General features: G+C 38.2%; 1 protein-coding gene and 2 pseudogenes across 1 annotated transcript; 2 read left to right on the forward strand and 1 right to left on the reverse strand.

Annotated features, from left to right (window-relative positions):
* Nucleotides 1-787: 787 nt before the first annotated feature.
* On the reverse strand, nucleotides 788-11,354 carry LOC105058617 (polyadenylate-binding protein-interacting protein 7). Its single transcript, XM_010941595.2, is given in 8 exon segments — nucleotides 788-1,188; nucleotides 1,191-1,259; nucleotides 1,262-1,365; nucleotides 2,623-2,747; nucleotides 5,528-5,598; nucleotides 5,710-6,118; nucleotides 7,980-8,830; nucleotides 10,957-11,354. Coding segments are annotated over 7 exon segments (1,668 nt in total). The 5' UTR covers nucleotides 8,748-8,830; nucleotides 10,957-11,354; the 3' UTR covers nucleotides 788-1,066.
* A 4,439-nt stretch (nucleotides 11,355-15,793) lies between these two features.
* On the forward strand, nucleotides 15,794-16,544 carry LOC105058834 (uncharacterized; annotated as a pseudogene).
* Nucleotides 16,545-21,631: 5,087 nt separating this feature from the next.
* On the forward strand, nucleotides 21,632-24,321 carry LOC140854076 (cation/calcium exchanger 4-like; annotated as a pseudogene).
* Nucleotides 24,322-25,138: the final 817 nt, after the last annotated feature.

A 25,138-nucleotide genomic window follows, 5' to 3' on the forward strand; every position in this document is an offset into this window, starting at 1 on the left:
TAAGAGGTAAAACTTTTAAGTTGACACAAAGTTGCTGAGCTATGAAGCAACTCTTAAAAAAAATCTATCTTATAGCACGAAGAAGCACATAAGCATTATAGTCGACCCAAGAGATCAGATCACTTGCACAATCTTGAGTGTGTTGCATGTATTCAATTCAACAGAATTGCTGAACTGGAGCGTAGAGATGCATGCTTAGAAACATAACCAGACCGCTACTTACTTTCACTCACACACACACATGCGCGCGCGCGCGGCACACGAGGGAGGGGCCAGAAGTACCGGCCTTGATGCATGGTACATCGAGATGCCGCATAGACATTTAGGCTCAGAAAAACAACTACCCCATCTACCAAAAAAAAAAAAAAAAACCAATTACCCCATGAAAATACACCCCGCTCTACCCCAATATCTCCTGATCCCTCCTCGGCCTTCTTTGATCTCTTCACTTTACCCCCTTATGATCTTTTTTTTTATACTCCTCCGCTTATTCCTCTCTACTGCGGATTTTTTTTTTTCTTTGGCATGCAACAGGGCAATATCTTCACCAACGTTAATGCCACAAGATTCTTAGTAAATTCATCACCTTTGTTATTGACGTGACCGAACAAAAAAAAAAAGAAAGGAAGAAACAAAATGAATATATATATATATATATACACACACATATATATACATATATACATATGTGTGTGTGTATATGTATATATATATATGTGTGTGTGTGTGTGTGTGTGTATTGGAAACAGAAAAAGGACGATCTCACTAAAAAAAAAGCCAAGAGAAATCAAAGAACCATGTGAAACAAGTATTGCCGCCAAAGGGTGGCACGCGGAATTTCCGCCCCGTAGACCTTACAAACTGTGACATGAACGCCACCAGTACCAACAATATTACAATTACTGTTGCCAGAGACTTTCTTTTTTTTTTTTTTTTTTTTTTTTGATAGAAGCCAGAGACTATGAATAGCTCTTCTTTCTCTTCCTCCCATAATACACACATACAAGAATTTGGGTATGGGATTTTTTTTTTTTTTTTTCCTTCATGTTGTATGCGTTACAGGTTGTCAATATATCACAACACTGAGCATACCTGGCCGAGGCTGCGTGTACGGAAGACCCTCCTCCACCAAGTACCGCTCGACTGCCACAGGGAGCCTTGCAGGAGTTCGGGTTCCCTTCGTGTGTGACCGGCGCCGACGCATATCATGACCCGCAGTCGCTGCCCCGCGGGCCTTGCCCTGCTCCTCAGAATGGAAACTCACGATTCAGAACATGTATAGCTTCGGTCACATGAAGTCCATGCAGGTCAATCAGATGGTCCTGTCCCCCCGGGTAGCCCTGGGCCGCAGGTGAGAGTGGATTCCTGGAAAATTGTAGAAGATAAGAACGCCAACTCGTAGAACTGCTGCAGACATGATAACTTTGAAATCCTAAACGCTTCCAGTTCCAACCACTCTTATGAAGATGGAGAAAACGACCAGTCAAAGTGGCCGATGCGGTATATGCCTAAGCTGTTGATGATGTTTTACGGTAAGAACATTCTTCGAATCCAAATGCAACTTATGCAAGCTTCTGTGATGCACGCATATCAGTGTACATTGTACAAAAACTATGAACCTCAGTTCAAATGGCAGAATTGACCCTCAGGGCAGAAAACCCTTCGCACTTCAATCATTAGCGTGGGAGAATGAGATAATTACTAGCGCTTTTTTGAAACATAAATTATAAATTATCAGTCAGATCACGGGTAAAAGTAGAACCACCAATGCCCATTGCAACCACATATAAGAAGGATGGGATAGATGTTGCAATGACATGAAATATCATTCGTAAACAAAACATAAAATTATCATATGAAGCCTAAGTCACTGATGCATGGTAGCATGAGATAGACTTTTATAGGACATGTTGGCAAAAAAAAACCCATAGCGCAAAGCATAATTCAACACGTTGAGGTAAAAATTGATGGTTATGCTTACGCAATTGGTCTAGGCTCTTTGACACATACGAGTTATGGTAATTATGACTTGGATAAGCCCAGCTCAGTCATTTCCGCCAGCATTTTGCATGTAACATCCTTGATACTGCAAATTGATCAAATCCTATCAAGAAAAAGGTCATAAAGCTTAGGAGAGACAGATGATGTCCCATACTAAAATTTATTATCTATGTAATCTTAATGTGTAGCAAGATTTGTTCCTAAGTTCTTGTGCTTTGAGGAAAATATCTGCACTTCTGTCTGTTCATAACATAGATAAGCTGGAAATTAGCATGTGTAAGGCTAATGGATGTGTTTCTGCGCACACAGCAGACAACAAATATATAGATACATGTGTGAGCATATATATGCATGATGTACTTACGAACACATGCATACCCATGTACATATATATGTATGTTAGTACATTTGGGCATATGTTGTATAAAAAGTACATATATGTTTTGAAAAACCATATCCACACTAACACGATATTTGTACCATGGTGGAACGAAAGGAACAAGTCACCTACTAAACAAAAAATACGGATAGGGATGCTATCACCAAATTATAACTAATAAATTTGCATTGAAATAGGAACTAGAATGCAGAAATACTTCATACAAGCGCACACAAACCAACCTCTTTCGATAAATTGTTTTTTTAGCTTTTTCATGAGCTGCTTTCATCTGCATATTGTACAACTGCCCCTTCAGACTCAGTTCCTTTGGTAGCGCCTTGTTGCCGAGTAGATAGGCCTGTCCTGCCTGCCATAAACTAATAAAGGTTAACTAGAGTTCCAAGCTGAATAGCTAGTATTCCCAGCTAGATAAGTGTGAGATAAATGATCATTGCTGTGCCATCAAATTTTAGAACATTAAATAAGTTCCATAGAATTTCAAAATAATTGCCGTATGCAGCAAAGGCCATGCCAAGAACATATCAAATCGAATAGTTGAAGCAATTAAGAAACCTAAACCGAAGTTTATAACCAAAAAGCACTCACATAGAGTGACGAAAATTACTTGAATGAGTTGAGCCAATTTGACATTTGAGTAAGTTTCATAAAAGTAAAAATTACTAGAACATCCCCTCAACTTAAGGTCATATTTTTCACTTACTACCCCCTGAGTTTAAAAAGTTTCGATCTGGCACCTTTAGTTAAGTGGTTCAATATCCCACCATCCATCCCCATTTACCTGAGCTTACAAGACTACATCATGTGACGGTTATGGAACGTATTTAAGACTAAAATGCCCTTAACTAAGATAAAGGCTCCGCAAAGGGGTTTGGCTATTCTCAAGCATTTGGGTTTTAGGGGGTGGCTGAAAGGGCGGCACAATGCCAAAGCACAATGTCAGGAACTCTATGGAATAATTGATCATGAGCAAAATGCATTCTAGCTCTTCCACATCGAGCCTATTAAAACTCCCAAAATTCCAAGAAAAAATAATGCTTTTTCAGGCCTCTATTACAGCCCCAAAGGTCCAAGAAAAAGAGAGCCAAAATAGAACATCACAACCATTGCCCGCTTGAGGAGGATAAGGAGGAGGAGGAGGAGAAGGAAGAAAAGAAGAAACAGAACATTACAATAAGAAGAGGCGGCACAATGCCAGAGCACAACGTTGGGAACTCCGAGGAGCCATCATTGATGATGAGCCAAACCCATTCCACCAATTCCACATCAAGCCTGTTAAAACTCCCAAATTTCCAAGAAAAAAGAAGGCTTTTTTAGGCCTCTATTAAAACGCCAAAAATCTAAGAAAAAGATAGCAAGAAATAGAACATCCAAGACAAGACAGCAAAAAATAGAACATCACAGCCATTGCCCATCCAAGAAAAAGAGAGAACAAAACAGAACATCACAACCATTGCCCACCTAGAAGAGAAGAAGGAACAACAACAAGAAGCCCTCTGTTAAAACCAATAAAAATCCAAGAAAAAGATAGCATGGAGAACTACATCACAGCCATCACCCACCTAGAAGAGAAGAAGAAGAAACAGAGCACCAGCCAATCTTAAGAAGACTAGAAGCCAACCTAGGGAAAGATCCCTCCCTCAGCATCATTCTCTCCTTTCCATTTAACCAAGGTTGCATGTGGTTTGCAGTGGCTTGAGGATGGAGCAAGCCTCCTCATCGAGCATGTGAATCGTGAGGTCACTGAGGACTTACAGGCGCTGAGGGAGAAAGGATCGAGTGTGATGGGAACGATCTCAAGGTGCTTCTTCCACTAACATCACAGTCGAAGAAGTTGGAGATGAGGTGATCAAGGGGCACAAGAGATGATCCCATTGGCATTGAAGAGGATCATGCAAAACTATTTTTGGCATATAAGGAAGGTGTCTCAGAGCTTTTGGACCTAGGACAGGGAAAGGTCCCCTTTACCAGCAGCAGAGGATAGGTGGAGGAAGAAAACTGCAATAATTCAACAATAGGTGGAAAAATCTAGGGTGCAAGCTTAATTAGATTGAATTTAATGCCGCCAACTCTCAGCACCTGATGAATACGGGGGGCAGAATCTCATCTCATGGTCTCTACCGGCAAGAGATGGCATGAAAGGAGAGAGAGAGAGATAGGGGAGATTGGGAGAGGATGGTGTATTTTTGGAAGAAACAGAGAAAAAAGATGCTGCGGTGGTAATTATATCCTTTTAGACAGCATTTTAATGGCATTGAGTGCCAGGTGGGGCTCAAGACCATGTTGAACCACTTAACTACAAGGATCAGATTGAAATCTTTATCAAGTGAAATGATCCTAAGTTGAGGGGGTGTTTCGGCAATTTTTCCTGATAAAATTACAAATTCTCACCTAGATGTTTGATCCTTCTAATCCACAATAACTTTCCTTGTGGACCATACCACATCTAACCATTGAGTTTAGAAACTTTAAGGTAAACCAAAGAGTCCAAGTAACGTAATGCTTAACAATCTATTGCATTAGCAAGAGCAAAGTAATATTTTTCTACCAAAGAGGTATTGATTCTTCAAGGCCCATTGGATTGGGTTGCTATTTTCCTTTTCCTTTTTCTTTCGTTCCTCCTTGGTTTTATTTCCAGTTATTTTTGCTTTATTTCCATTTTATTTGAAAATAGAAAACATATTTCATGGTTAGAACTGCATTTCAATTTCAAACAGGAAATCTTAGGGCCATTTGCATTCTGTTTTTCTTTACGCTATTTTCAGCAAGCAAAAACAAAATCTACTATCTAAGATTTCGGGACTATTTTTAAAAATGGAGAATGAAGACTTTGCTCCCAAGATACTTTCATATACCAATATTCTGATTATAAAAACAAAACAAGAAACAGACATTGCAACCATTAACATTCTAATATGTACACCTAAGCCTGTTATATTACCAATAAAAGAAACAATGATATAGGGTGTGTTGCTTCAATACAGAAACATTGAGCAATATCACAATTAGCTATTTATTTATCCAACAATAGTAATCCATTACTAAAGATCCATATCAGCATGCTCTATCTGATGGTAGATAATATAATGACTTCTCATGCACAAAAATAATCAATAAGAACGCATCTACCTGTTCAAAGCATGTATTCCGAAGGCATGCAAAATCACGGGCATCCTCCCTTGACTCCAGATACATACTTGCTGTCATCTCAAAAGTGGTTGATATATGAGGAAAAAAACCCCTACCTGAATTAAATGAATATTATAGAACAATTGTTGATCAGCTACTAGAAAACATCTTAAGAAAATTACCCACTGCTTCTCCAGTCTCAAGCCAAAGTGGAGCTGCTCGAGTTGCACCTGAACTTTGCAATTTATCACCATAAGCCATTTTGCCGTGACCATATGAGCTGACTAAAAGTTGAGAACTTCTACTTGAGTGAAAACCACCCTCAGCAGAACCATTCCTCTCATATCCACAATGACCATTACTCTGGGTTGCAAGCTTTCTAACAGTTGAAGCAAAATCTCTATCACCTCTAAAGAAACTAGAAGCAGATTTATGTGCATTGGGAGCCTGCTGCTTATCTTCTCCTGTATACTGTAACAGCCCATTTTGTGCATCCGTCACAGGCGGAGCAGGAAAATCCAGCATGCTAAGGCTTGGAGTTGCCAATGACATTGAATTAAGGTTCTGATTAAAACCACCACCTACCTGAAGCTGTCATTGTAAGTAAGATAATGTTATCATAATGCACCCAATCAATTCTTGTAAATGATTACTCAAAAATAGGGATAAATCAACATGACAATAACCAAAGCATTATGCAACTAGAAAACATAGAAACTACCACATTCTTTTCATTCCCCCCAAGTTTAGCCGAACCTGAATGCAAAAACCTGACCAGAAAACTTCAAATATTGCACTGCCAAAACTTCACTAGTTCACTTAACCAGCTGATATCCCAAAATTACTACCAAGATATACTACTACTCTATCTGACAAACATCAAAAATCAAACACCCATATTACTTAGTAAGCATAATGTTATCATTATGCAACTAAAAACATCAAAACTTCACCATAGCAGGTGATATCAGAAAGCCCAATCCCACACCCCCCCCCCAAAAAAAAAAACCAAAACAAAAACAAAAAATAAATAAAAAATTAAAAAAATCAGCAGATGCAAGATTCAGAAGAATAGAACATGTGAAAATATCATATTTTTTAACACGAACTAGAAAATGTACGGCCCAAGTTTTGCATGGTTTCTCATAAAAAAGAAAAAAGAAAAAGTTCAAGCATGTTTAATGATTGCTTTAGATTTTTTTAAAAAATAAATCAAACTATAATTATGCTGACACATTACGAACTAGTAGGTCCTGCAGTGGAACTCTCTCAAACCATATATTCCTGGTTTAGATTGATAACATTGTCAATTAATCCAAAATAAAAGCACTTCACATTCTCCAGTTGAACTCCAGCAAGATCTTAATGATACAACAGTCAATATGTTCACCAGAACTTAAGCCAATCCTCTCAACCATCCTTAGAAATATCCTGACACACATTTGCCCTAAAATTGCTCTTCTTGGAATACCAGCCACAGGAACCACCAATAAACAGAATCCTGATCGAAACATTTTTGTTTTGACAAACAGTGGGACTATTCCTGTTCTCTAATTTTTCTGGTATAAAAGAACATAAATCTCACTCCTGGGAATTATGTTTTTAGTTATAAAGATCATAAATGGTCACAATTAATGGCATATATTCTGCTTTATTAAATTCCACAGCGATGATGAGGGAAAAACCCTTTTCAATATGGAAAGGGACTACATCTTTTCAACTGTTGAAAAGATGAAAAGACACTACTTGTCATTCATAAACCACCAAATTAAGAAAAATCCCAAAAGGGCAGCCTAGTGCAAGAGGCTCCCACTACTATGGGGTCTGGGGAGGGTCACACCCAGGTCATGATGGGGCAACCTTATCATCATGCCAAGACTTACCCTCAATTTGAGAAAAATCTAGCTCCCAAATAAAAATGCAAATGAGATGTTTCTACCATGCTTCATAAGACCTAACATTGTTCATGTTCTTTGATTGTTCATTACGTAAAGTCTATAGCAATAATCCAGTCACATATTATTTGAATAAATAAATACATTTTAATCAGTAGGAGTGAAATAGATCATCAAATTAACAATAGATTTGCAGATTTTGTGTTCATCACATGCAAATGCGTATATATAAGCAAAATATAGTTTGAATGGTATCTCATTGGTCTTCAAAGAACCTCTTCCTATCATAATTGCATATTCATATGAGAGCTAGTTAGCATTCTTGAAGGCTCTCCCATCAAAATGTGATTTCAGTCAACATGCTACAAGTGTCAACTTGTTTTCTAGTCTCGCTGATTCTGGTAAACAAGATGCCTATGCCAGGGCAATGTACAGGACAGCGAACCTGATGAGACAACTGAAGTTCTGATTTCTTGAAATCCAAGATTAGACATTCTAAAAAGGGACAGCTAAAGTCTGTACAAAAGCATAATAATTTGAATAGATGGAAACCATACCTCAAGTTGAGTGAGAATCTCTATTGTCAAATTCAAATCACATCCATTTCCATAATAAACATCCGCAAGGCTCTGTGCAGCAAAACCAGGAAACCGTGATAACAGAAACTCTATAGGATTGATGGCAGCATCCTCGATGACTGCACCATCACCTATTAAATCATTCACTGAAACCACACCAGAATCTCCATTGTAATGATGCCCATCCCTTCCATTGGTCAGATGCTGTTCAGCATTCATGAATGGCTTACCCCAGGGACTGGAAGCCAAAGCCATGAAATCAGCAGATGAATGTTTATCGGTATGGATAGAACCAGAATATCCCATGTTCTCAAAGTTGAGACCATCGCTAGTAAAAGAGGATAAATTTTGCCGCATACCCAATGTCTGGCTGGCAGTGGATGTTGAGAATCTTAATGTCTCAACACTATCCAGAATTGATAAACCTGTAGGTGAGAGATGCCCAGCTCCATGCAACTCTTCTTCACCCATGACTCTGAAGTCAGGAGTAATATCATCAGGAAGCTGACAGTGATGTGCTTCATCATCTGAATTATTTGAAATACTAGATTCTAAGCGATCTAAGGCTGCTTCTTTAGAAGAGCCTGGAATATCCAGCCTGGTTGCATCTGATCTTTCAGTGTTTCCATATGTATTTCTAAGGGCTGAAGGAACAAATTCAGCTGCATTGGGATTTAATGTGGTAAGTTTATCCAATGAATTTAACTTAGCATCCTTGTTTGCAAGACCTTTGCCGCACAAATTCATCTTTAATTGAAGTACAATAAATGTTGCTACCTACAATGCCTTTTTGTGAGATAAAGATTTTCCAAGAAGGACTTATCCCAATCCTGCAAATCATATATGTAGAAACTTACAAAGTCAGAATGATCTGCAAAGAACATCTAAGTCCAAATGTACTATCATCTAACTTAGAGCAAAAGCACTTTGGTTATCCAAAGATAGTATTTGTAAACAATAAAAACTGCATCACTAGCTCATAAGGCATCTATTTCCACTAGAAATGTTGTTATAAACAGAGAGACACACCTCTATTAATCATCTGCAGCTGCATATTATCAGATTTTGTTAGTGGTTAGGTCCTTTTTTTGAGGGGACAATGTACATAAAAGGAACACCTCAAATTTTAGCTTCATCATTGTCATCATTGATCAATCAAAACTCAAATCAAAATAGTAAAGGTCACTGGATATAAAACAACATTTTCTTCCTACCAATTCCCTAGAAGAAAAGGCAATGCTCGCAACAACACTACCAACCACTATGCATCAGCTAAGGAATGCTTAGGATATCTGACATTTTTTTGTTAATGTGCAAACCCCATGTTTACTAAGAATATGCACAGTGGTAGACTTAGAATGTAATTGCCACCCTAGCTTAATTGGTGATCAATACTTCTTTAGGCTTAGGATCCAATTACAATATTCCTTACTTTGGATTACTCACAGTCATCACTCACAGGAGCTAGAAATTACCATTCGGAAGTCTGTTTCATTTATATCGTATATGATCTTGAATGCCTCAATAGGACACACTTTTTAGATGTGTTGGGTGAACAAAACAGACTCATTCAGACCAAGCTATCATGTCCTGAAAGGGTTAATGGGTCAGGGATGTGTAGCTCACTCTCTCTCTCTCCTGCAGTTATTATCTAGTTAAAGGGCTAGCATGGTATGGTTAGACAGATGGTAAGAATTTAGCTACGTTCTCAAGATTTAAGTTATTATGGCCTATATATGTCGGGAAAAAGTGATTCCCAGGATACAGAAGTTGAACTCATGAAAGTTTCTCGTAACCTTTAGTCCCTTGTTTTCCTTTCTTTTATCTTCTTCGTGCCTAGTCTCTATTCTTTACCTAGGGCTAGAGAATTTGCTAGAAAAAGTTCATGCTTGCAGATGTATTTGTTCCCACACAAATTTTCTTCACAAGATCTGAAGCAAAATTAAGAAAACTGGTGCTCAATCACAACATTGTTCATTTTGTTCTCTTGATTGTCTGCACACCATAAATCTTTTGCCCTGGACAGCATTTTTTATACTTTACGATTGCTTTACGACAACAAACCCAGAAAGTCGCAGATATCCTGGTGAAAAATCTAAGATAGAAACAGTCTAAACACATGCCCTAAATTGCAGAGTTGTATACAAGGTTTTCCTTTTCGAGAGAACAGAAACCTATACAACTTTTCCAGGGGAATCTCATCCAAGAACGATACGCACAGGCCAGGTTGTCCAAATCTTAACATAAGCTATACTTATACTCCAGTTTTCATCCGTTATTCACAAAAAATGACCAAAGGAAAATGAAATAAACAAATCTATAGGTAGCTTAAAGAACTCAAAAACCTCTTTGTCGCTTTAAATACATAAGTTATTCAACATGCGACTTTCAGGCTTTCATATCATGACCGCTCTTGCCAGTTCATCTGATCTCTACGATGCAAGTCTTCAACAAAACCCAGAACTTAAAGTTTCATCCATCACCAAAATAAAATTTTCTTATGATTAAACAGATTGCCAGGTACAGTTGTTAACTTCCGTAACAAATTTGATGATAATCCCTTTCCCACTCACTTTTCTTGCTTCCTTATCTCAACTGTCTACATACAGCCAAAACAATACAAAAGAAAGCAATCAGACCACTTTGCAACTAAAAATCCCTCCAGATCTCTTAAAACAAAAATGAAATGGACGAAAGAAGACTCCACAAATACTACAACAGCATTAAAAATTAGAACCTTTCAAGATCGAAGAGCAGAGAATCCTAAAATACAGCAGCTCTGGCCTAATCAAGAAACAACAAACATCAAGAAACAAATTCCATGTATCTCGTCAAGAAAAAAAAAAACATAATCCTAATCAAGATTCACAAATTCCAGCATCAAACACTCCGAAAATTTTTAAAGAAAGGTCAAGATAAGAGCAAGAAAACGAGATCTGGAAAGAAAGATCTATACCTTTCCGGAGATCAATGAGAGGATGAACTAAAGGAAACCGATCCATGGATAAACACGGGAGAGAGAGGCGATTCGAAAACGCGAGAAGAGGAGCTCCTCCTTCTTGTTCCTGATTTCTCCTACAAAATTCTCCTTCGAGCTTCAAAGCGAAACGCAGATTTCCTTCGGACACGTCTACCCCAGCTTCCTCCGCCTCTGGAGTCCGGAGGAGATCTCTCAAACCCAAGTCGCCCCCACGTGGGTTGCGACCTCCGCCACCACCGCCACCGCCATGGATAGAAGCTGCGTATAGGAAACAGGAGAAAAAAGAGAGAAAACCCCGCCTCGCCTCGATTTCGATCACCTCCAGTCTCTCCTCCCCCTCCGCTCTCTCTTTCTTTGACCCCGGGCCTTCTGTTATTGTGAAACGAAAGGACGTGGACACCTTTTAGGAAAAGGCGGGACCGGCTGTCCGGGATCGAACAGCGGGGCATCTTTGGATTTAGTGGCCGCCGTTTGTTTGTCTCATCGCTGGCCGTTGGACATGTACCTGCGGCGCAGGCTAGGAGAAAAGTGCGAGTGGTTGTACTATCATGAAGGGAAATGGTAGATGGACGGTTGAGATTAAAAAGGTGGGCCACGGGGTGTTCATACACGAGTGGTGCACGTGGACTTGGAGAGGTGAAGCCTGATGTCTTCAACGAAATGATGATGCATGGATTGAAATGGGTGGATGGATGAATAAGAGGATGATGATATCTCATTAGTCATTGATAAAAAATGGTGTTTGAGCTTCTGATGTTTAAATCAGATGTCAACTATCTCAGAGTATGGAGAAAAGAAAAATCTAACCCTCTGGTTGAGAGATCATCTTAAATGAAATAAAATATGATGTATGATCATCTTTACCAGACCTACCATTTATTTTATGGAGAAGATGATTGATGCATTTTATTCTTGGAGGTATTGTTATCTAAATGTTAGTCCATTTGACCTAATCTTTTTTGAACATTCAATTAACAAACTTAGGATATAGTGTTACAGCATAAAAAAATAATTTATCAATGAAAAAAATAAAAATTTAATAACTAGGTATAGCTATCTTTCTCCATGCCAGGATGCTAGTGGGAAGAATGGATTGCAAGCGGTCAAAATCCCGTCCATCCAATACCAGTATTTGTTGCATGCTATAGCTTTCAACGATATCACAAGAGATGACCAAGGCGTTTACTTTTTCTTCTCACATTGTCATCATCTTTCTATTCTTCTCATATTTCATTTTCACTTCAGGCCCTCCTACAGCGTGTGTGTGTGTTATATATATATATATTACGTTTGACATTTAGAAGCACTCCTCTCGCATTATTTTTGGTAAGCTGGTTCGAATTGGAAGCCTAGTTTTGACTCTGCAACAGACGTGAAGCACATTTATTAAGCAACATGCTCCAGCTATCAAATTTGTTCCTGTAAATCTTGCTCCATACAAGGACATTCTCATCATCCCTTTGTTTTCGCAATAATAAAGATTAGTTCAAGGATCAAGAACCATCGTTCTTTTCCTTTTGTATCAATCACGTGCATCGACCGTGCACATCATTTTTTTTTTATTCTAAATAATCTGGGATTGAAATCAGATGGGATATCGATCAAATATCCATATTTATATTTATTTTGCCTAATACAGATACGAAGATAGATATTAATTAGATATAAAAATTTATATCTATATTTATTTTTAACATATACGGATACAAATCGAATACAAAAATATGGATATAAATGTAAATATGAGTCGGATGATATTATTAAATAGATGATAAATTAAATTAATAACATATTAATATGATTACAAATAAAATTGAATATTCGATGTGAATCCGATGATGACCTATTCATATTCATATCTTTTTTTTTTATGGATATATATATAGATACTATATTAATTGAATATTCAAATTTTTATCAATATCCATATATTTTTGGATACGAAAATAGATCTAAATGTATAATATCTGATCGATTTCATCCTTTATTTAGAGGCAGGTGGGGACATAGGGCAAGCCATTCACGAGTGTGCATATTGACTGGTTTGGGTCCAGGCCAAGCATGGAGCACACTTGATACTGATTAGGATCCGGGTCTCGACAAGTTTCTCAATGATAACTGAGAAGGGCTTGGTTGATGCAGGCCTTGTAAATCTGGGCCCATGTTAATCTGCACGAGATTTATAACCAACCTAACTAGAAATTTCCACCTAGGTAGTGTCTTAGGTTAATTTCAGTCTGATACGGGTTGCATGCTGGTCTATTCAAATACCTAATAGTTTGAATCTGTCAATAGGTGATTCTAAGCTCTCATGCTAAAGTGTAGAGTAGTTGATGAGCTGATGATGCCTGCTGCCGAACTGGTCTGACCAACAGAAAGCAATGTGACGTTATATATTAGAGCAAATGTGGCCGGCTCGCTCCTAGGATTCTACAAAATATACCTATGTTGTCCAAAGAAGCTCTCTCGTTCCTTCATTTTGACCTTGATTAGCACAAGAGACACGCATTGTCCTTATCACGTAGTCGATAGGTGGCAAGTGTAGTACATCATGCAATCGAGCCATCTAAATTGCGGTTGACAATGATCTTAGATTTGGAGTGCAACATGCCGTGCTAGTGCTACCTGATTCCCCTCCTCTTGGGACACTATAAATATGGTGACACGGCAGCATTTTCTTGATCTAGAAATTTAATGTCCACTTCTATGTTCTTCAACTTCCATTGTAAAGTATCCAATCATCTTATACTGTCGGACGAATTCAAGCTACTACGATCGTGAGATGCATGAACAGATGGGCTGGACAATGGAACCAACCTTCTTTTCTTTCAGCAATCCCATGGGATACAGCCCAGCATAACCTGGGCTTGTTGGTTTTGACAACGATGCAGGCCAATATCAACTCATTTAATCCGAAATAATTGCCCTTATCAGCTCATTTGCATGCGTTCTTCCACCCATGTATTCCCAATCCTTCAAAATGAAGAAGATTCCTTCAAAGGAGATTGAGCCACGCGACCTGACAGAAGGAGACCAAAAAGAACGGAGTTTTTGTTGGCTTTGAATAACATTTTATTAATAACATTTTAGAATATAAATAATATCTAATATTAATATATAAATAATATTATATTTTGTAAAAAGATAATAAATATAAATTATATATGATATTTTTTTTAAAAATTAGAGATAAATTTTTAGCTCTACTTTTAACTTAAAAACAGCCCCCAAATAAATTTTATGTAAAAGTAACTACCTATTTTAATTATAAATTAAAAATAATTCTCTATTTTTAGCTAAAATTATCCTTATATCTTTATATCTTTATGCCTTTAAAGTACTGTAGTATTACATTATCATAGTGTAGTATTTTTTTACAATAAATTAATATTATATTATATTAGTATAGTATTTCTTTACAATAATACAGTGTTGTTTTATTATATTATATTAGTGTAGTATTTCTTTACAATAAGACAATATTATATTATGTTAGTATAATATTTTTTTATAATAATATAGTGTTGTTTTATTGTATTATATTAGTACAGTATTCTTTACAATAAGATAGTATTATATTGTCATAGTATAGTATTATTTTATAATAATACAGTGTTGCTTTATAATAGTATAGTATAATTTTATAATAGTGTAGCATTACTTTATAATAGTGTAGTACTCTTTTATAATAGTATAGTATTATTTTAAAATAATGCAGTATTATTTTATCATAGTATGATGTTACTTTATAACTGCAGAAGTAATTGGATCATTTCATACCATTTGAGTAGCTGCTTTTAAGTTATATTTTTTATTTAAAATTTAAATAAATAATTATTTTTAAATTTAAATTTAATTAAATATTTTTTATTAATATTTTTTTTTGATTATCATAAATATAAATTTTTTTTTAACTCCGCAGAGCCCGGTCCTACACAGGTCGCATGTAAGTGGAGACGGACGCGTAGCCACGGCCCCACCTCCCTGACTCTGGCTCCTCCGATCAAAATCTGACACGTCACTACCGAACCCGAGCCCACCGCCCCCGTCCGCTGACATGCGCGCTCGGTCATCCGCGGCCGAGAAAGCGGACCCTACTTTCCCAGTCACGGCGGGGAACGGGTTGTGCCTTTCCGCACGTTTGGATCATCCACCAGTCGCTTTGCGATCTGCGTAGGCGATGGGTGATCCAACGGTGGATTCCCGCGAAGGAAAGGGAATCCTTCTTTCGTGCCAACGATACAACCCGTCTCCCGCGTGGCGACTTGTAGATCACTGGGCCGATCTGGTGGGAGCTGGCATCCCCGTCGCCCGCATCCAATGCCAGCGACTTCTGCTGACGTCGCGCCCGCTTCCCCGCCAATTAAGCCCTTAAAACCGAGAGGGTGAAAGAGAGACGCTTAGCACGGGAAAAGATTTTTGTATCGAAAAGATAGGACGGGAAATATTAGGGCTGGAGGAAGAGTCCGAGAAGAGAAAGAATTCGAGTTGAAATCAAAGAATAACTTCCCTAAATTGGGCTTGGTTGTATCCTATAATTGTAAGGATGGAAGATTCCCTCCTCGAAGAGCAGCACAACAAATCGGCGACGGAGGTCGCCATAGACGAGGACGAGAGCGAAGCCTCCGCCGTCTGGGAGAAGCACAGGTAGCCAAATCGAATCCGTATCTCCGCCCGGTGTAAGAAAGTTTGAGGAATCGGTACGATTCTAATTAAACTCAGGATTGGAAGAGCTTAGACATAGACCGAGGGATTTCTCTTGGTTGTTGTTTGATTTGAATTTTTTTTTTTTTTGAGTTGGTTTTCAGGTCGCCGACGATGGTGAGCGGGGAAACGGCGGCGGGAGAGGTGGAGATGGAGGTGGTGGAGGTGGCGAAGTGCGAGTTCTGCGGGCTGACGGAGGAGTGCACGACGGCGTACATGGCGCGGGTGCGGGAGAGGCACGGGGGGAAGTGGGTGTGCGGGCTCTGCGGGGAGGCGTGGAGGAGGAGATCGAGCGGTCGGGGCGGCGGATGTCGAGGGAGGAGGCGATGACCCAGCACGCGAGCTTCTTGCGGAAGTTCCGGGACGCCGCCGCGTCGCCGGTCAACCCGACGAAGCTCCTCATCGCCGGCCTGCGCCGCCTCCTCCGCCGGATCTTCGACTCGCGGCGGACACTCAACGGGCCGCACCGGCAGGTGGAGGTCGCCGGTTCCGCCTACGCCGGCTCCGGAAGCTGCTTCTCGTCGACTCTGGCCCGTAGTACGCAGAACAACCTTCAAGATTAAAATAGCGGTGACCGGAACTCTACAAAATACAATGAGCGACTTTCTCGTAAAACCATGTCTAATTTTAAGGTTTACAAAAAAAAAAAAAAAAGTACTTTTGTCACTGCCTCGGGCTAATTTTAGGTTAAATTTAGAATCATCTCTGAAGAAGATTTAGTTCTTTTAACACTCAATGGTCCTCATCTCTCTACTGTTAGTTTTTGTGGAACTTGGAAGAATACCATTTTCTACTATTTTTTTTTTTTAATGCCTGAAAGAACTAGCTTTAATTTTAAATATCTGTTATTATTTGATTGATATGGAACCTTTTTGGATTGCCGGCAAGCTTCCTGTGAGGGATTAGTTGGGGGTGAAGATTTACCGACATGGTTCTGAAAGCCAAAATTAAGAGAGAGGCAAAGAGATGGAGTTTGAGGCATTGAGCACAGAAGCAATCAAAAAGAATAGGGCAAAGAGAAACTCAGAAAAAGAATAGCTTTCCAATGAGAGCTTTTTTTTTCTTTTTTAATGCTGGCACTCATCTTGGAGTTTCCAATGTGTTTGTTGTTGTTGTGGGTGATGATCAACTTGGTTAGGAAAAATTAAATAGGGAAAAAAGAGGCATATTGGCTTTATGTGGTCTCCTTCTAGAGGTGATTAAGATATATTTAATAAAGCGATTGATGTAAAATGAAGCTAAAATCTCTATATTGGAGACTAAATCATAAGTTTAGTAGTTAAGTACAAATCACTGGACATAGAGATTAGGATATTGAGCTTGATATATGTTGGTTTCAAACATTCATCAGATCAATTGTATATCACACATTGAGAATCTGAGATGTATTGGTGCGAATTGCATGGGTCATCTGCAACACCTCAATGATTAGGAGGCATCCCGTCCGTGTGGTGAGGTGGTGATTGAGACTCTGCATGGACCCTAATCATTTGCAAAAAGAGATTCCTTGTCCCTAATGAAAGGCATTATCGATAAAGCTTTGTCGTCAAACACTCAGTTGCATTGTCTGATCCCTCCCCCATCCACAAAAGAAAAAAAAAAAAACAAAAAAAAAACAAAAAGGAAAAAAGAACTTTAAAAGAAGCTATAACCATCTAGGCTTCCATAATCCATTAGATCTAATAAATTCTCTCTTTTCAGAATATACTGGTCTGTAGCAATTAACATCCTGCTTCCTTATGCTAAGATAAATAATATTTGTACAATTTTCTCAGACTACTGGTCTGTAGCAATTAACATCCTGCTTCCTTACGCTAAGATAAATAATATTTGTACAATTTGTTCAGACTGTTGTTAGAGTGAGTCCTCTAGCAAGGACTTTTTGTCCTTTCATCCAAAAGCAGCAGTTCACAAGCCTAAATAACCTCCCTATTCAAAATTGGTTTACCAAACCTAATCATATTAAACTAATATCCACACTTCATTAGGGGTAATTTAGTGAAAGCAAAGCTATCCTGTGACTCATCACTCAATCATTACTTATTAAACAATCCAATCATCCTTAGCTCATGTTAGTTAAAAATCTTTTCAGTCAATCTCTATTTGTCAATGCATTGATCCTCCATTATTCCAAAATTATCACAAACCCCATACCATTGTCTTCATTCATAAATACGTGAAGTTGGCTGGGTGGTTGCAATTTGCACTGAGAAATTTCTCTGGAATGTGCCATTGATGGATCCACGTCTGCATGGGGACCATTTGATGTAGATACGAAAACCTTCCACTTGACATGTACCCATTATTCTTTTTTGGTAGAAAGACATGTACCCATTATTATGGGGTGGCAGTTATCATGTGGGGGATCTTCAAATATCTCAATATAATATGCCTCCAGTAATAATGGGGATTTATTTCATTCGGAAGATGGACTTCAAAGCTTCCAAGTACCAACTACATTCAAGGAACCACATCCAGCTTTCATGACCTTATCATTAATGTCACTGGTGAGTTTCTATAGATGAGCTATTCTACAGATCATTTCACGAGACTATTGACTATCCGAGTTTTTGAGACCTTGATGCGAAGTTTCATTGAGTTAGTTCCTAGATGTAAATTATGAATTCTGCCATTTTTCTTGTGCCACTTGGCATGTTTCCAAATATTTGAATGCATGGTGAATGCAAACCATGTCATTGGTCAATCTTACATAAATCAAATGAAAACTTTCACGTAAAACTTATGAAGATTTAATTGAGAGGACACTTCTCTCTTTACTCCATGCAGCATAAGTTACAGGTCATACATTTGAATTAACCAAAACATGCAAACCATTAAGGCTGCCTCAAGGTTGGAAGTGAGACAATGGAAGTGGTAATGGAACTTGATAGATGATTGATTAGCACTATGGTAAGTGCACAGGTAGCATCAAAGGTTGTAGGTATAGACATGATTGAACTCATCAAACTACTGTTTAAACTCATGGCTACCATGTCTGCAAAGCTTGATTCCTTCATCATGTATAATAGGAAAATTATCTGTTCAAAAATTAGGGCTTGTTCGGTACTGCTGTTGTTTTCATGTTTTTGTTTCCTATGAATTAGTGTAATACATCTCATGGAGCTTGATTTTGGAGACAACAGTTGCACAGAGCTTCGGCCATTCCTTGCTTTTATTTTTATTTTTTTTGCAAGTATTAAGTCTTTGCCGGCAAAAGCTCTAAAGTTTTATACATAATTTTAAAAAAAAAGGATTTCATGATCCATACTTGTTTAGTCCGGTGCAATCTTTTTCTTGGTTTCTTTTGAAAAAAAAATAAAAGCAATACCAACCAGGCATTTAGTTGTTGATATAAATAGATATCAAGCAAAACACAAAAGTTCATTACAGGTTATTAATTAGAAAAGCACTTGTTTAGAGGATCATGAAAATAAATTCTTGGTAAATTGCAACTAGGATAACAAATTACAAGTTCAACAATAAAGTTGGAAAAAGCAATGGAAAATTGAGGCAAAAAAAAAAAAAAAACTGAAATCCAAGAAAATTTAAGCATATACCAAAAGTTCAAGTAGAATAGAAAACTATAAGAATCATATGAACATAAAAATAATCCAATAATATGCAATTTTATGGAAGAGTATGTACAGGACAAGCAAAAAATAGCCTCAACAATGAGTAAATTTTGACAGATGAAGTATAGAGTTTTCAAAAGTAATATGTGAGCTAATTAGTAATTAGATTTTGACAGCAAGAATTTTTGAAAATTGGTCCGCCAAATTAGTATTAGGGATAGCTAAATTCTAGCATTTTTTGGCTTTTAGTTTTAAGGGACGGAAGGAGGTATATAATTGAGTCCTGAAAGAGAGATGAGTCTCGAAAGAGAGATGCGAAGTCCTCGTACTTATTGGGCACAAAGGCCTAAGAAACTTTTATTGAACCTAAATTATTATGCTCTTCCAGACTTTATATGATCTTTGATACAATCACATCAAGCACCATTCCTATTAAATTTAAAAAAAATTTAAAGCACCATAATAAGCATCAAACCCTTGACCGCCTCCAAGTTAAATAAGGTATGAGTACCTAAAATAAACTTTATTGGACTTACATGCTCAAGGCTTATTTGGTAGGCTTAATTAGGGATCTTATTAGAGAACTTTACATTCATACGAAGTAAAAGGCCATAGAGCTCAATGCAATTTTCCATTTGTTTCCTTTGTTTTTTTGGGGTGATATTTCATTTGTTTCCATTTGAGCATGATTATGGCGTGGCATTGAAAAAATGCGACCAAAACCCCGGCCAAATTGCACCAAGCCTCATGAATCGCACTATCTCCTCATGCCACGCGATGTTGACATAAATCAAGGTTGGGGGGAATGTATTGGGCTACAAGACATTATTCTCCTTAGAATTAACATCATTCCTCTTATGCCCAAATAATAGTATCTACGTTATTTTGGCAATACAGGCATTGAAGTCAAGTAACCGTATATAGTAACAAATTAACTATATATGATATAATTATGTACAATGATAAATTAATTATATATAATATAAAATTAATTATGTACGGTGATAAATAAATGATATATAATATAAATTTAACTAATACAATGATAATTAATTATAGGGTAAATTAGTGAAAACTCTCCGTTTGAGTTTAAAATTAAAAGTAGCTCTCTAATTGAGTTTCACTTAAAAGCAGCTCCCCAATTGGCATAAATGATCAAATTACCCCTGTAGTTATAAACCAATACTAAAATAACACTGCGATATTAGAAAATAGTACTGCCTTATTGTAAAACAATACTGCCTTATTATGATGTAAGGGTATTACAAAACAGTACTTTTTTATTATAATACAGTACTGCCTTATTATAAAATAGTACTGTCTTATTATAATATAATATTATTATAAAACAATACTATCTTATTATAAAATAGTATTATCGTATTATAAAACAATACTGCGATATTAGAAAATGGTACTGTCTTATTATAAATCTGTACTGCATCACGTATTATAAAATAATACTGCGATATTAGAAAACAATACTGTCTAATTATAAATCAGTACTGTATTATTGTAAAATAATACTGTCTTATTGTATAATCGTATGAGGGTATAAGGGTATAACAATCATTTCAGCTAGAAATAGGAAGTTGCTTTTAATTTATATTTGAAATAGAGAGCTACTTTTAATTTAAACTTAAGTGGTGAGCTGCTTTTAATTTGAAACATAAAATGAAGATTGTTGTCTAATTTATATCATATTTATTTAAGTATATATTATATTTATTTAATTGTATATAATGTAAAAGCATGCAACCTATCCTATGGTTGGAATCAGCTTATTGAAACTACAAGTCCTACATTTTCTTGGCAAGGCAAATGCACAAGACCAGAAACAAAGCATTCACAGAGAATGATAGTGGTTGAATTTATAACAAGTTTAATTATGAGCATGACTTAAAAAGCATTCTGAGGTATAATGAAATGATTGTAATTACATATATGTAGTAGCAACAACAACACGATATGTTTGTGGATTGTAGGCATTTGCCACTATGTTTTCTCTGACTTGAAAGAGAGATTAGCAGCTAGCTCCTTAAATTTTGAAGGAATCACATTAATGATCTGAAGCTATAGAAGGATTACTAGATGCAATTCACAATAGTATGATGGTATGATTGATCCCCCTGATTGCACCTACAACTCATCTAAGAATTGATCATGGCAAAGAAAGAGACGTGCGTGTGTGCGTGCATGCGTTCTCGCTTAAATTTATTTTTTTGGGCTTCTCAAGATCACCCGAGATCGCGGCAACTTGGGCCGAGGCCCTATCTCTCAGGCCCAGACCACAGGACAGTGGAAAATGTTCCGCGCACCGATACTACTACCATCTTATCTTTTGAGGCCTTACTTGCACGCGAAGCACGCGGGAGGAGAGGCGTACGGTACCGATCCGCTTGGTCCGTTTCGACTCAGCGAGAAGCTTCGCTGGTCGTCGCCAAGGTACGGTTCTCACGAAATCCCAATTCCATCCCAAAACCTCCTCTTTTAGTGTCTGAAACCCTAAATTCCCATCGAATCCACTCTATTCCTCGAATTTCTACGTCTCCCACGTCGCACGATCCTCCAATTCGAACCCCTCAGTTTGTTTCGATTCTCATGTATCCAAAACCTAGATCTCCGAGTTAGGATTGTCAGGAGAATCGGGTGGAGCTATAGAAATGGACGTGATCATCAGGCGCTATGGTAGATTTCGTGCAGTCGTCAATGGTTTTTGTGTTCTGGTACTGCTCTTCTTCTTATACAACAGAGACGACGTTGTCGGGAACCCTTTCGTCCGCCAGAACTCCAATTTTTCCTCTCCTAGGGTTTCAAAATCCAATCTTTTTCCTCATCGACGCATCGCCGAGGTTCCTCTGACCAATTCAACCAAGGGGGTTGTCCAAATTGATGGGATGAACGAGAATTCCGAATCCTTTGGGAATCCCACGGAGGTATGCACGGGACTAGCCCGCACGAGGGTTTTGGCACCCAGTGTGATTTCTTGAAGGCCCATCAGCAGTGCCGTTCCGGTGGATTCATCGATTACCTCACTTTTTTCTACTGTGATTGCGAGAAATTTCGCGTTTTGGGCTTCGCCACGCTTGGCCTATGGCTGGCAGCTCTGTTTTATATGCTGGGAAACACTGCTGCTGATTACTTCTGTTGTAATTTAGAGAAGCTCTCCAGCTTACTGAAGCTTCCTGCGACTGTTGCTGGGGTCACCCTCCTCCCACTTGGGAATGGTGCTCCTGATGTCTTTGCTAGCATAGCTTCTTTTGTAGGGACCGGCACTGGGGATGTGGGTCTCAATAGTGTACTGGGTGGTGCAGTCTTTGTTACTTGCATTGTTGTTGGACTGTTTCGTTATGTGTTGCGGAGAAGAATGTTCAGATTGATCGGAAATGCTTCATCCGGGATATTAGCTTCTTCCTGTTGACATTGGTGTCTCTGTCCATTATCTTGATTGTTGGGAGGGTGCCTGTTTGGGGAGCATTCTTGTTTGTTTCAATTTATGTGGTTTATGCATTCGCTGTGGCAGCAAATGAGATGCTAAGGAAGCATGCTCGATTGTTGAAGTTTGATATCGTGACCCCGTTGCTTCCGATTAGAGGGGGCATCTTTTCTCATAGTGTTGAAGAGGATGAATCTATTTACAGCTCTCTTCTGGAAGAAGATACTAACAATGAGACGCCGCAGTTGCATACTTCATTACCTCAGTGGATGTGGGCATCACATGTGGCTATTTATTCGAATCAGGGCAGCAGGGCTAATTCATTTGAGAATGGTAGGCCTTTATGGGGTTGGAGTGATGAAGGAGAGGTGACAACCTCATTTTTCTCTTGTTCTAACTTACTTTTTTGGATGGAGATGCCTTTGTCTATTCCAAGAAGGTTAACAATTCCAATTGTCGAGGAAGAAAGGTGGTCAAAAGGATATGCAGTTGCCAGTGCTTTTTTAGCACCTCTTCTGTTGACATTTCTCTGGAACGGTAGTGAAAGTGAGGGCTCCAAAGTCAGTATTGCTGCTTATGTTGTAGGTGGTATCATTGGTGTTGTGCTTGCTGTTCTTGCCTTCCTATACACGAACACTGATTGCCCACCAAGAAGGTTCCTGTTTCCATGGGTAGTAGGAGGTTTTATAATGAGTATAGGGTGGTTCTATATTGTTGCTAATGAGCTAATTGTGCTTTTAGTGGCCTTGGGTGTAATCTTGGGCATCAATCCATCTATTCTTGGATTGACAGTATTGGCATGGGGTAATTCAATGGGTGACTTGATGTCAAATGTTGCTTTGGCTATGAATGGAGGAAATGGAGTGCAGATTGCCATGTCGGGGTGCTATGCTGGGCCCATGTTCAACACACTTGCTGGTCTGGGGATGTCAATGTTGCTTAAAGCATGGTCGACAGCTCCTGCTTCTTATGAGCTCCCACATGATAGGTCCGTGGTTTATACGATAGGTTTTCTTATGTCAGGACTCATCTGGGCTCTTGTTATTTTACCACGGAGTGACATGCGTCCGAACAAGATGCTGGGTTTTGGCCTCATATCTCTTTATCTGATATTTCTTTCTGCTAGGGTGATCTATGCAATGGGAGTCTTATCATTGGCTGGTTCGCATTGATCCTCTATAGTGCTATCAGGGAATTGAGCATGAATCCCTTTAGGGAACACTCAGGATGCACTTGTCAATGTGAACAGGAAAGGCATGATTTGATGGAGCTTTGTATTGTTGATCATGTTGGATCATGTTGTGTCGAGACCATGAATCAAAAACTGGTAGTAGCTACCAAGCCACATATACATAACAAAATTGAGAGAAGTCGTATAGGTTTATTTGAATCACATCTTATTTCAGTTTTTCTCCGATCTACACATTGGTCATGGCCTACTTAATGGGTGTTCTATTTGCTGCACTCGTTGTGGGCTGGTGAGTCTGTTCTGCTGTTTGTTTGTAGATAAACAACTCTTTCTCAGTGCTGACCAATGAGGCCTGGTATGCCTTTTTATCCTATATTGTTCTCATGCAAGATTGTAGTTTTCTTGGATATCTTTAATTTAGTGAATTTTGTTTAGTTAGATCTCCCATCTTGATTATTGTATCGATGACCTCCTAATGATTAAGTCAATATTTTGCCTGTCAAATTGGACCATTTTTCAGCAAAAAAATCAAGATAGCTTCTCTTTGGTTTGTTACCTTGCTAACAAATTGAGCTTTCTAGCTGGCTAAAGCAAATATTGTTTCAGGAACTTCATGTCTAAATGAAACATTGACTGGTCATGCATAATGAAGCACAATGTATCATTTTTTTTATTCTTTAAGAAAGTTATATTGTTTGTGACTTTCATCTTATTAATAGGAAAGGCTTTCAAACTGGAATGTAGAAGTAGCATGTATTTTTAACTGTTGGTGTTACTTTGTGGATAATTTTAATACTTATACATGGAAAATAAAAAACTTCTACCTTGTTCACTCTTTTTGTAATACCACTCACTGGAGGCAATCAACTTCAACTTTTTGAGGGCAAGACATGTAACTTAATTGTACAGACATGTAACTTGTACTCTATCTAAATTCTGTTTTCAATATAGTGTTGAAAATCTTCAATTGAGAGCTAAGATGTTCTCTTATAGGTTGGCGAAAAAAGGAGAAAATTTGTTGGGATTTTATACTCAAAGGTTCTAAATCTTTTTGGGGGGTAAATCTTGATGAAGATTCATTAGCTAGAAGGCATGGATGGACCTGATGAGCTGGGACCATTAGGTTATCTTCATAGTCCTCTTCATGCAAAGAGCATTGGAATGGAAAGGTATCATCGGTACCACATCATTCTGACATGATGTTGAGAGCTGGGACTCCTGCAAGATTCTCTTGAACAGGGATGTCCCAACCATCTT

This window comes from Elaeis guineensis, chromosome 15 (assembly GCF_000442705.2).
Source record: "Elaeis guineensis isolate ETL-2024a chromosome 15, EG11, whole genome shotgun sequence".
In the NCBI taxonomy this organism is placed as follows: domain Eukaryota; kingdom Viridiplantae; phylum Streptophyta; class Magnoliopsida; order Arecales; family Arecaceae; genus Elaeis; species Elaeis guineensis.